This window comes from Maniola jurtina, chromosome 9 (assembly GCF_905333055.1).
Source record: "Maniola jurtina chromosome 9, ilManJurt1.1, whole genome shotgun sequence".
Taxonomy (NCBI): domain Eukaryota; kingdom Metazoa; phylum Arthropoda; class Insecta; order Lepidoptera; family Nymphalidae; genus Maniola; species Maniola jurtina.
Window position 1 is genome coordinate 1,475,557 of NC_060037.1, and position 14,224 is coordinate 1,489,780.

The window sequence follows — 14,224 nt, forward strand, 5'->3', positions numbered from 1 at the left end:
ACAGACAGATACACAGATACACAGATACACAAATACACAGATACACAGACACACAAATACACAGATACACACGTCAAACTTATAACACCCCTCTTTTTGGGTCGGGGGTTAAAAAAGTAGCCTATGTTACTCTAACGGTCTTTAACTGTACCCATGCAAAAAATCACCACGATCCATAGCTCTGTTGCGGCGTGATTGAAGGACAAATAAAGTAACATACTCTTTCGCATTTATAACATTAGTATGAAGTACGAATAAGCTTTTGGTTCCTTGTTCATCGTGGACTTTCGCGAAATCACGTCTAAATAACGCTTCTATTATATTATAACACTAGCTGATGCCCGCAGCTTCGCCCGCGTGGATTGGTCAGATCCCCTGCAGCATCAGGATTGAGGAGTTTGACTCCAAATTTTTTATGAAACAATGTCGCAAAGTTCCTCTATCGATTAAAAAAAAAATGACGCAAATCGGTTCAGAAATCTCGGAGATTTCGGTGTACATAGGTAGAAAAACACAACTCCCTTTTTGAAAGTCGGTTAAAAAAGTAGCCTATTTTACGCCCTGGTCAATCCTCTACTTGCCTGTGAAAGTCCCGTCAAAATCGGTTCAGCCGTTCCAAAGATTAGCCTTTTCAAACAGACAGACAGACAGACAGACAGACAGACAGACAGACAGACAAAAATTTTAAAAACGTGTGATTCAGTTATGGTATCGTTCAAATAACCATATGAGCTTAATATGAGGTAGTTATTTCGAAATTACAGACAGACACTCCAATTTTATTTATTAGTATAGAAGTATAGATAATAACATTCCAATTCCCATAGTGCTGTGGTTCCGACATCAATGCAAATTCCGGTCAATATGAATCCTCCCCCTATTGAGTATATCGTGTGATGTAATTTTGATGTAATTTCCGTTTCATCTCGTTAGCCTGACGTTCCCAATTGCAGTACAAATTATTATTCAATGTCAAATAATAAGACCTGTTTGTTCAGGCGGTGGTATGTGGGAAATTCTTATGGTGCTTCTATGGGGTTATAACTGACAGTGATAGATTTATGGTTTTAGTAGAAGTTGCTATGGGTAACACTTTATTAAGTAGTATATGAATTTGAACACAATGTGCCCATAATTAGTGACCATGTCTCGGATCCATATGTCATTTATTTATTTATTGACAACCAAAACAGATTACAATAATAATTTAAACTTATTCTTAAATTACTACATTTTGACGTTATTGCAATCCTATATGGTCGCACAACATGAACATGGTCGCATTACTGGCGACACACGCATTATTCGAAGCTATTCGAAGACTTTTTAATCCCCGACCCAAAGAGAGGGGTGTCATAAGTTTGACGTGTGTATCTGTGTATCTGTCTGTGGCATCGTAGCTCCTAAAGTAATGTAAGGTTATTTTTAAAAATTGATTTGAGTTGTCAAAAATAATATAAAATTATTAATTTATCTAATGCAGGTAGTTTGATAAAATCGATATTTGGCTCATTCGATGTCATACAATCTGTTACTAGGAGGCCGACAAGATTGAACTTGCATAAATACGGGTGTTTCGAAGGTTTTAATTCAGTCTCCTTCCGAGATTCGGAGCGATATCGCATATTTTCGGTATTTGGATTGTGAACTGAATAATTAGATGTTGTGATAGCAATCACGCTCTAATTAAATTATTTATTTTGGCATTAGTTTGTTTAGATTAAAACTCTCGGATAACCTCTACACATTGAACCTGATGTTTTTTGTGTTGGTTTGAGAGGACATTCCAATAATTCGATAAAAATATTTAAATAATACCTGCTTTTCTGAGTGACGCCAATAATTCAGAAGTGGGATGTGTCTCACGTTGTCTTAATTTTGCTTTGGTATCTTTTTGTAAACAACCCACATTTGATTAAAATTTTTATTGAGTTTGATTTGGTGATTAAAATTTTTAGTTTTTTTTTAAGAATTTAGTCTTTTGTGAAGTGGAAAGTAATTTGCAATAAGTGGTTCAGATTTTGTATACATCGAATGAGAAGTTAGTCGTTTGGATTTATTGTTGGCTTGATATTAAAACTGAGAGTTCGGCAGTTCAAGGGTAGGTTTTAATGATTTGACGAAGGGCAGGATAGCCCATGATTTGGATTTGACTTAGGGCAAGGAAGCCCGCGACTGACATGACAAGATTGATTAGAAACACGAGGACGTGTTAAATTCAGGACGGCCGAACTGTAAGGTTATTTTTAAAAATTGATTTGAGTTGTCAAAAATAATATAAAATTATTAATTTATCTAATGCAGGTAGTTTGATAAAATCGATATTTGGCTCATTCGATGTCATACAATCTGTTACTAGGAGGCCGACAAGATTGAACTTGCATAAATACGGGTGTTTCGAAGGTTTTAATTCAGTCTCCTTCCGAGATTCGGAGCGATATCGCATATTTTCGGTATTTGGATTGTGAACTGAATAATTAGATGTTGTGATAGCAATCACGCTCTAATTAAATTATTTATTTTGGCATTAGTTTGTTTAGATTAAAACTCTCGGATAACCTCTACACATTGAACCTGATGTTTTTTGTGTTGGTTTGAGAGGACATTCCAATAATTCGATAAAAATATTTAAATAATACCTGCTTTTCTGAGTGACGCCAATAGTAATGAACCGATTTTAATTTAGTTTTTTTTTTGTTTGAAAGGTGGCTTGATCGAGAGTGTTCCAAAAAAAAAGCCAGTTTGAAAGTTATCAGTTCTTTTCTAGTTACTGTAACCTTTACTTGTTATATGTCGGGGGTGTTATAAATTTTTGATTTACACTTGTATTTATGAACTCATAATGGTTTCCTCTTTCATTTGATATCTCACTCGATACGATAGCAATAAAAAATTTGGAGACCTTCACTTTTTGGATGTAACATCTGTCAAGGCGATTTAGCCTACCTGGACCAGAACAACGAATCATCCATCAAAATCGGCCCAGTAATTTAGGTGCTACGGTGGAACACAGAATCTGATGCAAACATACATAATATTTACATATATAGGATGCTAAAATCATAACCCTTCCTTTTGGCTTTGCCGCAGCCGGGTAAAAATAGACCAGGTCGCAGTTTACAAAGTCCTAGTGTGGACGCAGCATTACCATGCACCATGTCTAAAGCATAAATAGTGCGAACGGTGACCTTAGTTAGTGGCTTCAACATCTTTATGCCCCTCATTAGCTCGCCGCATTCGTTGCCTTATAAGACGAACCTACTGCTAATTTATACTAGTTTACGGCCATTTTATGTTTGCTTTGAACATAGCCATTTGCCCGTATAGCGTTGGATGCATACTGTAACATTGCCTGAATAGCGTAGGATATAATGTAACCTGAGACGAAAGTATTAGCTGTGCCTGAGGCCCTAATAAAACTTTACAACCTGAGTTCAGCCAAAGTGACATGAGCGTTGAGGAAGCTGTCATTATCGCGCTATGTCAAATATTCTGGGTCTTCTTCGGATCTCCTCATTTCTGACCATGTAGACTCTAAGTATAGCTCTCACCATTGCCACTGAGTACTTAACTTGCTTTCTTATGAAGCCCATAGTTAGCGTCCATGTCTCGGATCCATAATTATGTCATATCATTTGCAACACGCACTGTTGTGAAAGGCAATTTACTGACCACCGCTCTGATTTGCTTAACTCACTAAATGATATCCACTGAGTTCATTTGACATTTATCTATAAACCATTGAAGGTTTTCTACGAAAAATTACATTATTATCACTCAGTGAAGCAGCAATGTAGAACCGACCAGTGTCAAATTAACTCTGTGGCAATAGTTCAGGGTTAGACACTGAGTTAGCGAATCAGCCCGCAGGAATTTCGGGTCCAAGTCATTTTTTGCAAACCTACGGAGCGTCGTAATCACACGCCGCGGCCCGGAGCGATATTAATCGCAAGCATTTGTGATCGTAGCTTTTACCCAAAGGGGGTCCATACAATATAAGAACCCAGACTGAAGACACACACTACCATTGTAAATAATTTGTACTAACGAACTAACCATAATTTTAATTTGTAATATAATTACTAACTCACTAATCAACACTATTCTTAAGTTTATTATTATGGTATCAAAAAAAAAAAAAACTTGTATTTAATTTATTATTATTTTTTGTATGGAATTAAATAAAGCTTCGTTATTATTATTTGTGATCGTGTGCAACCTGTGCGCAACAGTTGGTTAATGCGGCGATATGTCACCGCGACCCGCCTGCGAGCGACACGCGACTTAATACATGTACACGCATTAGTATCATCTGTTAAACCATGGAACTAGGTGCTAGGAATCGGCTTAGCTTTAATCGTTAAACGGAGCTGCTTTAAAACAGGAACCTATTTGGATTTTTACTGCAATCTTCACGCTGCAGTTTATGCTGACAGTATATACTTGCTACAGGTAGCTATACTCCACTCTGGCTCTGGGTTAATCAGGGTTGATCGTGAATCGACATTCTGTCAAATATTACTTGCTTAGTACTAGAGGTTAAGTGGTTGACGTCGAATCAAAGGTTAAACAAGTGTAAATTAAAAATTTATAACACCCCCGACAAGTGAAGGTTACAGTTACTAGAAAAGAGTTGATAGAAAGTTATCAAAAAGTTGATAGAAACGGCTGAACCGATTTTTTTGGATTAAAGCTAAGAACACTCTCGATCAAGCCACCTTTCAAACAAAAAAAACTAAATTAAAATCGGTTCATTAGTTTAGGAGCTACGATGTCACAGACAGATACACAGATAGACACACAGATACACACGTCAAACTTATAACACCCCTCTTTTTGGGTCGGGGGTTAAAACTATTATAATATTTGAAACTCTGCCATACTGTCACGACGATCGTAACTAATCGATTCATAGCTTACATTTGATAGGTGAAGCCTGGAGATTTTGTTATAAGTTTCATAACTGTCGTGTGCTAATAACGACGGCTTAGAGTGAAAACCTCGTAAGTGTAAAAGAAGTAACTTTTCAGGAGGAAGAAAAAACGTGCTGTAAAATTAGAAGCGAGAATTTACGAGTTTCTCATTTAATGTCATAGATGGCGTTACGAGTATCAAATGAACAAATTAGTCAGATCAGGATGTGCGTTGCGAGGTTTTCTTCCTAGAAACGCAATAAAATAAATTTGAGCAAAAATGCATTCCCGAGGTTTTCACTCTAAGACGACGATACGTTAGTCACAGGACGTTCACGTTTTGTATCCTTTTCCAGAATGCAACTGCAACGGGCACGCGCGTCGATGTCGCTTCAACATGGAGCTGTACAAGCTGTCGGGTCGAGCCAGCGGCGGCGTGTGCCTCAAGTGCCGGCACTACACCGCCGGCCGGCACTGCCACTACTGCCGCGAGGGCTACTACCGAGACCCCACCAAACCCATCACTCATAAGAAGGCTTGCAAACGTGAGTACAGCTTCCCTATCAAAACTACCATCGAAAATCCTCATTTATAGCGAGGCTTTGACACATGAGTAGATGCAATTTGATTGATACAAGATTGCATGAAAACAAAAACGTACTAACTCATTCTTAACAGTTTTTCTTTTCTTTTATTTTGTAGGCCACGTGTCAATAACAGAAAAGAAAAACCGAAACTTACGTTGACTTTCTTACTCACGATAAGGCATACAAACATGAGTACAAGTTGTATGACCATGAAACCCGGTTGCTTTCATGTATTTTTTTTAGATCAAAGTTAGAAGAGTTCTAAAATTTTAGATCAAATTCCTCTTAAATCTCTAAAAGTTTCAGTTTTCACTACTCTGTGTCGCTATCAAATAACACCTTAATAAACAAGTGTAAATTAAAAATTTATAACACCCCCGACGATCCAAAGTATTTGAGTTTTCCAAAACATCATTTTCAAATAAATAATTATGTATTTAGACAATGTCCATCTTGACAGCTTGACATTTGTCTATTGACATAATATTATGAACCTAACGGTTATCTAACCTTCTTTTCTACAAGAAAACTAGAAAAGAGCTGATAACTCTTAAACGGCTGAACCAATGTTTTTAGATTATAGCTAAGAACACTCTCGATCAAGCCAGCTTTCAAACAAAAAAAACGAAATTAAAATCGGTCCATTCGTTTAGGCGCTACGATGCCACAGACAGATACACAGATACACAGATACACAGATACACAGATACACAGATACACAGACACACAGATACACAGATACACACGTCAAACTTATAACACCCCTCTTTTTGGGTCGGGGGTTAATAAGAATAAAATCAATCTTATCTTAGGGCCTTTGCACACCACGTTTTTTAACGCGCCGTTGACGCGCGTTTTAGAAACGTGCGTCGACGGCGCGGTTTTATCCTACAGAGCAGTTTTTTGTCGTTTGTATCGATACACACGCACGTTAGCATCGCGTTTGAATCACTACACACACGCGTCTGTTTCGATTCAAACGCGTGTTAGAATTTATACAGGTGTACAAAGGTCTACAGGCTGCGTCTGACTCGCGTGCGTATCGCGACTGTATCGCTAGAAACGCGCGTCAACGGTGCGTTTAAAAAACGTGGTGTGCAAAGGCTCTTATGTGTATAGTTTAACTCTCCCACGGCGCACAGTCGTAAGATACGGCAGTTAAGGTTACACGGCTATTTCTCGGCCCTTTCCCGGGACACATTCCGATAATTGGATTTCGCGATCGGCATTTGACCTCGTGCTCATAGATTTGCTCTGTTATCGTTTCGCTTATTTGTAGTTTCTACAACTTTCCGGTTCATAACTTACCTATACACCACTACTTTTGAACTTTCATCAAAAAAGTAGAAAAGAATACAGAAAAAGTGCATTGCTTTTTAACCCCCGACCCATAAAGAGGGGTGTTATAAGTTTGACGTGTGTATCTGTCTGTGGCATCGTAGCTCCTAAACTAATGAACCGATTTTAATTTAGTTTTTTTTTTTGTTTGAAAGGTGGTTTGATCGAGAGTATTCTTAGCTATAATCCAAGAAAATCGGTTCAGCCGTTTGAAAGTTATCAGCACTTTTCTAAATACTGTAACCTTCACTTATCGGGGGTGTTATAAATTTTTAATTTACACTTGTTAAATGTGCAGTCAGATTAGTTTTGCTTTACTTTAACGAAATTTCTAGCTACGTTTTGGTCTAAACATGTTACATACGTGGGTGGCTATTTATTCGAACAGGCTTAAATAAATATAGCAAACATAGTACAGATATTAAGATAAGTAAGACAAAAATAACAAAAAGTATTATTCAAACAGAGCCAAATAAAATGAGAAGTAGGTATAACAAACGCCGGCCATGTTTGTCTAGTCTACTCGAAACAAGTTAGTAGATTTTTACGATTTCTTATTTATTTTCCCTCGCACCTGCTACGGGATACATGTTTTACTTATTTTAGGCATAAAATGTGGTTATTTTTGTCTCTACTGTAGCTTGTTAATAAAGTTTATAGCTTTCATAAAAAGTACGATAGGATACATTTTTAACCCCCGACCCAAAAGAGAGGTGTTATAAGTTTGTCGTGTGTATGTGTGTATCTGTGTATCTGTCTGTGGCATCGTAGCGCCTAAACGAATGAACCGATTTTAATTAAGTATTTTGTGTTTGAAAGGTGGCTTGATCGAGAGTGTTCTTAGCTATTAATCCAAGAAAATCGGTTCAGGCGTTTGAAAGTTATCAGCTCTTTTCTAGTTACTGTAACCTTCAGTTGTCGGGGGTGTTATAAATTTTTAATTTACACTTGTATATGACAAGTTTGTACGAGGTAACTTAAAAATCGTGGAGTTTTTTGCTATAGTATATTATGCCATTGAGTCATAGGAAAGAGCAGAAAAAGATGTATCAAGTGCACTTGATAAAATGGTGAAAGATGCAAAATATACCTACCTAATATACTTATATTATTATACTTATATTACTGTAACTGTTCTTTGCTTTGCTGCTAAAATGTACATATATTTATTACATCTTGCTTTTCCTGGTTGGTCTTGGCCTTGCTCCAGTCTTCTTCCATTTCTCGCAATCCTCCGTCTGCCTCTTCAGTTTGTATATTTATCCATTATCCTCAGATTTTCTTCTATCCAACAAAGCTTACTTAACTAACATATTATATTTTATCTATCCAATTCAAATTGTTCTCACATTGGCAATTAAATTATCTTTTAGGCTGTAGTTTTTTAGAATTCGGTACCTCAAAAGGAAAAAGGAACTATTTTATATCATCACTTCGTTGTCTGTCTGTCGTTTGGGCAGTCATGTAATAAACAAACTAGCGAAAAAAGCAACTCAGTACGTTAAAGTTACAAAGAAAAATCTGAAACGGTCCTTTTTCCCGACGTCAGCAACCCGAACTTAGCCCCGTATAAAATCTTTTCCCCAGGGGCCGATTCGAAAAGGTCCATCCCATCGTAAAGGGCCTGCGAAGTTGTTCCGCGATTTCCGGGTATAGTTTTTATGAGGAAACTATTCGCTGGAGACGGCCTGCGGTGGGGTTTTATGTTGGTTTTACGCCGTCAGGCTCTCGAGTTACTGCTATTGCTGCTATTGGTTTCTTGACCGAAGAGTGTGGAAGGCAATTCTATTATTAAGGTGGCCCTTTTTTTTGCTTTTCTTTTCTTGTTTTCTTTTTATGTTACTGTTGACATTTTCGTTGATATTAGTAGGTACCTATACCTAGTCGATTGAAATAAGAACGAATTGCTATTGAATCGTCAAGTGAATCTAACACTGGTTCAGAACGTCTTTCCTACCAAAAATAACCGGTAAGATGTAAAGAAAAAACTGTTCAAATAATGTGGGCTATGATAGTCTACCACGCTGGCTAAGTGCGGTTTGACAGACTTGACATACCTTTGAGAACATTATGGAGGCAACTCATATCAACAACAACATACTCTCAGGTATGCAGGTTTTTCACGAAGTTTTCTTTCGGATGTTTTCCGTTTGCAAAGCAAGTGATTGGGAATTGCTTTGCCTTTCTCATTCTGAGAGGAGATCAGAGCTTTATTATCAATATTGCAGTCACTGAAAGCATTTTCTGTCTCAACAGCATGCGACTGCCACCCAGTGGGTGCGAGCGGGAAGACGTGCAACCAGACGAGCGGACAGTGCCCGTGCAAGGACGGCGTCACGGGCACCACGTGCAACCGCTGCGCTAAAGGCTACCAGCAATCCAGGAGCCACATCGCACCTTGCATACGTGAGTAACATTCCTTGTCTCAACAGCATGTTACTGTCATCCAATGTGTGCGAGTGGGAAGACATGCGACCAGAGGAGTGGATAGTACCCGTGCAAGAATGGCGTCCAAGGGCTACCAACAGTCGTGGGGTCACATCATGCTTTGCCTACTTGAGTTTACAAATATACCGTCTTTAGACACGTCTTGAGACGTGCCATTTATCGAACGGAAGTAAATTTCATATGTCACTTCTGTTGAAAACCCGCCAAACAGAGGTGGGGTGGTACCAAGTAGTTAGAACCATTAATTCTTCGTACCAACGAAGAGCCGCGCCCAATTTGCTCGCGCTGTAAAAGCATGACCAGTCTGGTTACCTGCTATCAAAACATTTGTATTATTGTAAGCGTCACTCCTCGGTTTGCATTGACTACACTGTTGTTGTTACAGGCATTCCTCGCATAGTGACCGCGGTGCAAGCCATGGAGGCGGTCGACGCGGAGCCGGGGCGCGGTAAGTAGTAAGTGGACCTTCATGCACTTCGCCCATCACACGCATGCCGCACTCTCTCACGGTATACTCTCCTGGTAACGTTATTGGTGGACCTTGTAACTGTATCTCTGGTAACGTTAATATTGGAGTAACGTTTATTGTTACAAAACCAAAATGTTAGGTGTAGCAAAATTAATAGCAAATTAGAGAATTCCCTGGTCTTTTAATTTAGAGTAACTTAGAATTTGTCACATCAAACATATTTTTGAAGACATTGTTATAAATTTCCACGAAAATTTTCATGTGCGTCCAACAGCTATCCACTGTAAAATATAATAATTCATTTGACCAATCTAATGTTAACAAAATATTATTTTTTCTTCCAAAGATTAAGTCACATTATTACATTAATCATTTTACGCAAACATACTCGTATGATAGCAGTGTCGCCGTCATCGACCGATAAACGCCCATTGCTGGGCATATTGTATCTTGTAAGGACTTTCTCACGCCGTGGTCTTGCACTGCCTGGATCTAGTGTGTCCTTGAGACTTTTGATATCCACCCACCCTCATACCGTCCAACCATTTACGTCTTCAGTGACCTGGACCTTCAATTCTTCCTTCCAACACTTATCTTGGGAATGAGAACAGCTATACTCTTCTCCTAAATGTCCAAAGAAAGCGAGCTTCCTCCGCATGATGGTGGACATGAGTTTTCTTTCTTTGTGAACCAATTTCAGTATCTTAGTGTTAGGTGTAAAGGCTGTTCCAAGTGATCTGGAGCATTTTCCTGAAGATCCCGAAAACTTGCATGCGATTAGTTGCTTCTTTTTGGACAATCCAAGTTTCTTTTGAAAGTATAAAGTGTTGCAACAGATTCTTAAAACTCTGCAAACTTCTTTCGAAAAATCCTGCCTTTGTGATGTTTGTATAAGGCGAAATAAATCAATGCATATGTCAAACAGAGTGCTGACTAATTCAGTTAAAATCCATCCATTACCACGCCAAACCAGATTCATTGCAATAATAACTCATATCAATCAAATCATAATGCATACCTCGTTACACAACATTGATCGATACATCCGGTCACCATTCTACAAACAAGAAACGGTATTTCAATAGGAATGCGTACTTAAATAACTAGTACTAGTACCTTCACAAATTAACATACGTCCCTTATAAATAACATACCTATTAATAAGGTCTCTTTCAAATTCAAACTAATTTAACCGAGTTGAATTTTGCAAAACGTCTGTTTTGCAAAGCAAAATGGGCCGAGCGTTTAAATTTAAATCATTATCTGATAGCTGTATTTTAAAAAATTTGGACAAAATAAATTTTAAATCTAATACTAATCTCTTAAGAGGGGTCTCTCCGTGACTCGCTTCATACAAACGTAGTTCCAATTTCAATTGAATATTAAGCAATCAAAGTCCATGAAATTTTGCAGACATACCTATTCTAGAAACTAGTATATACTCGTATGTTTGTGGTTTTCCAGATTTCTGTTAAAATATTCAATTTCAAAGTTACGCAGTCTTAAAAATTTACATACAAATCTTTGAGCCCCTGTAATTTTAAAACTACATATTTTTAGGAAAATCTAAAACACCACAGACACAGATATTAGTTTCTAGAATATGTCTGCAAAACATGGACTTTGGTTGCTTAATATCCAAATGAAATTGGAACTACGATTGTATGAAGCGAGTGACGGAGAGAGCCCTGTTAACTCTGTCTGTCTGTCCGTCACCAAATACTGGAATCCGTAACTTATCCATTAATCATGATTACGATATTTTAAAACAAGTTTTATAACAAATTATTCCCAAAATACTAATCATAATCATATTACCGTGATGGAGTGCTTTTAAGGAGTCGGCTTACTTTACTAATTTCTTTAAGTCTCTCTATCTTTATTTACTTTTTTTACTTTGTTAAGATTCTCAACATTTTAGTCGTCATTTAAACCTAATTAAATTATTGTTGGTATTAATTTACGTTCATGGTAACATTAAGTATATTTCAAAGTAGTTTATAAATAGTCACACATAGCTACAATTGTGACTATGTATTGATTTAATTTGAACGTAATTATGTTTCATTAATTTTTAATCTGAAATATGGTTTCAGATTAAAAAATTCTAAAGAAAAGAACCCATATTATTTTCTGTTTTTGAAGAAAATACAGTAAAGTAAGCGCACTCCATTTATATTAATTTGCACTTTTGATTATTTACAATATTGCCTACCTGCCATTGGAATGGTGGTTTTAACATCAAACATAGTTTGTTTCCAGGCTTGCTTTATTACTCATCGCCAAACTCATTACCCCTTTTGTTTCCTTATGTATTCAAGTCCGATCTGTGTTATATCAAGTGCGAGGAAGGTAAACAAATTTTGGTGTATTACTTTACTTTTATAAACTAGAAATAGCATCCCTTAGTTCGTCTTAGATGTGCTTGTTGTAAAATATGATGTGTTTTTTTTAAATCCCTATAGTAATGTGATGAAATTATCTATTTAAAGATTGTTTTTCAATCAATTTAAATTCTTAATTTCAATACTTGATGTAACCACAAGTAAAGCTCGTGAATTGCCAGAATTGTAGCAAGATAACTACTAAGGGCGAAACACATCCAAGCGATGCACTGCCGCAACGCAAAAATCGACGTGCTGCTCTCAAAAAACTCCTATGGGCGCTGATTTATTGCGTTGCGGGTCCCACCGCTTGTATGTGTTTCGCACTTAGGCTGAGATCTATAGACCGTACTTTGACTTTGCCAGACTCTTTCAGTTAATAGCTCGTTCACACAGGCTGCGTAAGCGTAGACGTAGCGCGTACCATTTCGTTGTAATGTATGGAACTGTATGAAACATGGCACACCGCTTGCGTAAAGCGTGGACGTATGCGTAACCCGGTATGTTAGGGGTTTACGCGCGTCACTACGCACGTGTCACGTGTACGCAATTGGTGTGAATCGGCCTTAAACTCTAACAGTGTCTTAAGTCTGAGCAGAGTCAAAGTGCGCTCTATAGATTATACATTAGTGTGAACAGCTGTGATGGTGGTAGAGTGACATAATCTGACGTGTGATGTGTTGGGCGCAGCGGAGCAGTGCGGGCGGTGCCGCGCCGGCGCACGAACGCTCAACCTCAACAAGTTCTGCAGCCGAGATTACGGTGAGTTGTCGTCGACAATCTGGGGCCCTACTACCACCGCTTAAAGTAATTATTATATTGCAAATAAAACATCTGACTGACGCTAGATGTCAACGAACGTTGCGTAGGCCATTCGGAGTCAATGCCGCGTCGTAAATGGGGCATTGGGGTTTGAAAAATACTAAATCACTAAAACTACGTCGTAATAAGACAATACGGTTATGGGCATTGGATTGTGGTTAGGTAGTATAATAATAATTAATAACGCTAAGTTTCTGCTAGCGTTCTGATTACACCCCTATGTGATGGCAGTATAAGTTCTCGTGTCTGTTCTTGCAGTCATAATGGGTCGAGTGGTCGGGCGCGAGGCGGCGGGCGCGGGCGGCGCGTGGGTGCGGCTGGCGCTGAGCGTGCAGGCCGTGTACAAGCGCGCGCCGCGCAGCCGCCTGCGCCGCGGCGCCGTGGCGCTGCACGTGCGCGCGCACGACCTCGCCTGCAAGTGCCCCAAGATCAAGATTAACAAGTGAGCGACCCTCTACACTTCACTATAACATAGGGTTTCTGATGACTTCCCTGGCGCACTGATAAACGCTGTGGTCTTATTAGTGGGAGGTCCCGGCACTTCCGGCAGGGGTTCAGAATTTCATAATTTCTAAATTTCTGGTCTGGTCTGGTGGGAGGCTTTCGCTGTGGCTAGTTACCACCCGACTGGCAAAGCAGTGTCGCCAAGCGATTTAGTGTTCCAGTACGATGCCGTGTAAAAACCAAAGGGCTTAATGAAAACTGCCATACCCCTTAGCCCGCTTCTATCTTAGACTGCATCATCATTCATCACTTATCACCAGGTGAGATTGCAGTCAAAGGCTAACTTGTATCTGAATAAAAAAAGGTACAGATAACGCACTGTGAGACGATACCCTTGATGTTTGCAGAAAAGCCAGCTTTACGCTTGTAGCACCTACATCCTCTTTATTCCTCATTGCTGAGGGTCGTGATCCTTTTCCATTAATCACATAATCAGGAGTTCTTTTGGAATAATATTGGGAAGTCTTCGACTTTCAAACATGTGCTATGGCTGCTCATAATCTCATTATCTTTTGATAGCTTTAAGAGGATCCCCAGCAGAGCTTCCTGTCATTACTGAAAGTTTTTACCGTTCTCAAGCTCAAGCTGCTAAGTCTAGAAATTAGACTTTGCATGTTCCCATTCCACTAAGAACTTAGTTTCAGTTCCACCTAAATAATGTTTATTGATAGATAGTAGATACATAAATACCTTTAAAAAGTTGTCGCAGAAGTCACAAAACATATTTCACGTGTATGATAAAAATATCTTAGACGTTCA

The 14,224-nt window shown here is 38.5% G+C and overlaps 1 protein-coding gene across 2 annotated transcripts in view; it reads left to right on the plus strand.

Annotated features, from left to right (window-relative positions):
- LOC123868012 (netrin-B-like) overlaps nucleotides 1–14,224 on the plus strand; it is a 167,653-nt gene that overhangs the window by 149,637 nt on the left and 3,792 nt on the right. The window contains exons 2-6 of one of the 2 annotated variants that reach the window (XM_045910342.1): nucleotides 5,270–5,458; nucleotides 9,095–9,244; nucleotides 9,672–9,734; nucleotides 12,830–12,901; nucleotides 13,220–13,403. In XM_045910342.1, the coding sequence (XP_045766298.1) occupies nucleotides 5,270–5,458; nucleotides 9,095–9,244; nucleotides 9,672–9,734; nucleotides 12,830–12,901; nucleotides 13,220–13,403 (658 nt within the window). Of the gene's footprint in view, nucleotides 1–5,269; nucleotides 5,459–9,094; nucleotides 9,245–9,671; nucleotides 9,742–12,829; nucleotides 12,902–13,219; nucleotides 13,404–14,224 lie in introns of both variants that reach the window. The other variant, XM_045910343.1, reaches the window with a different exon arrangement.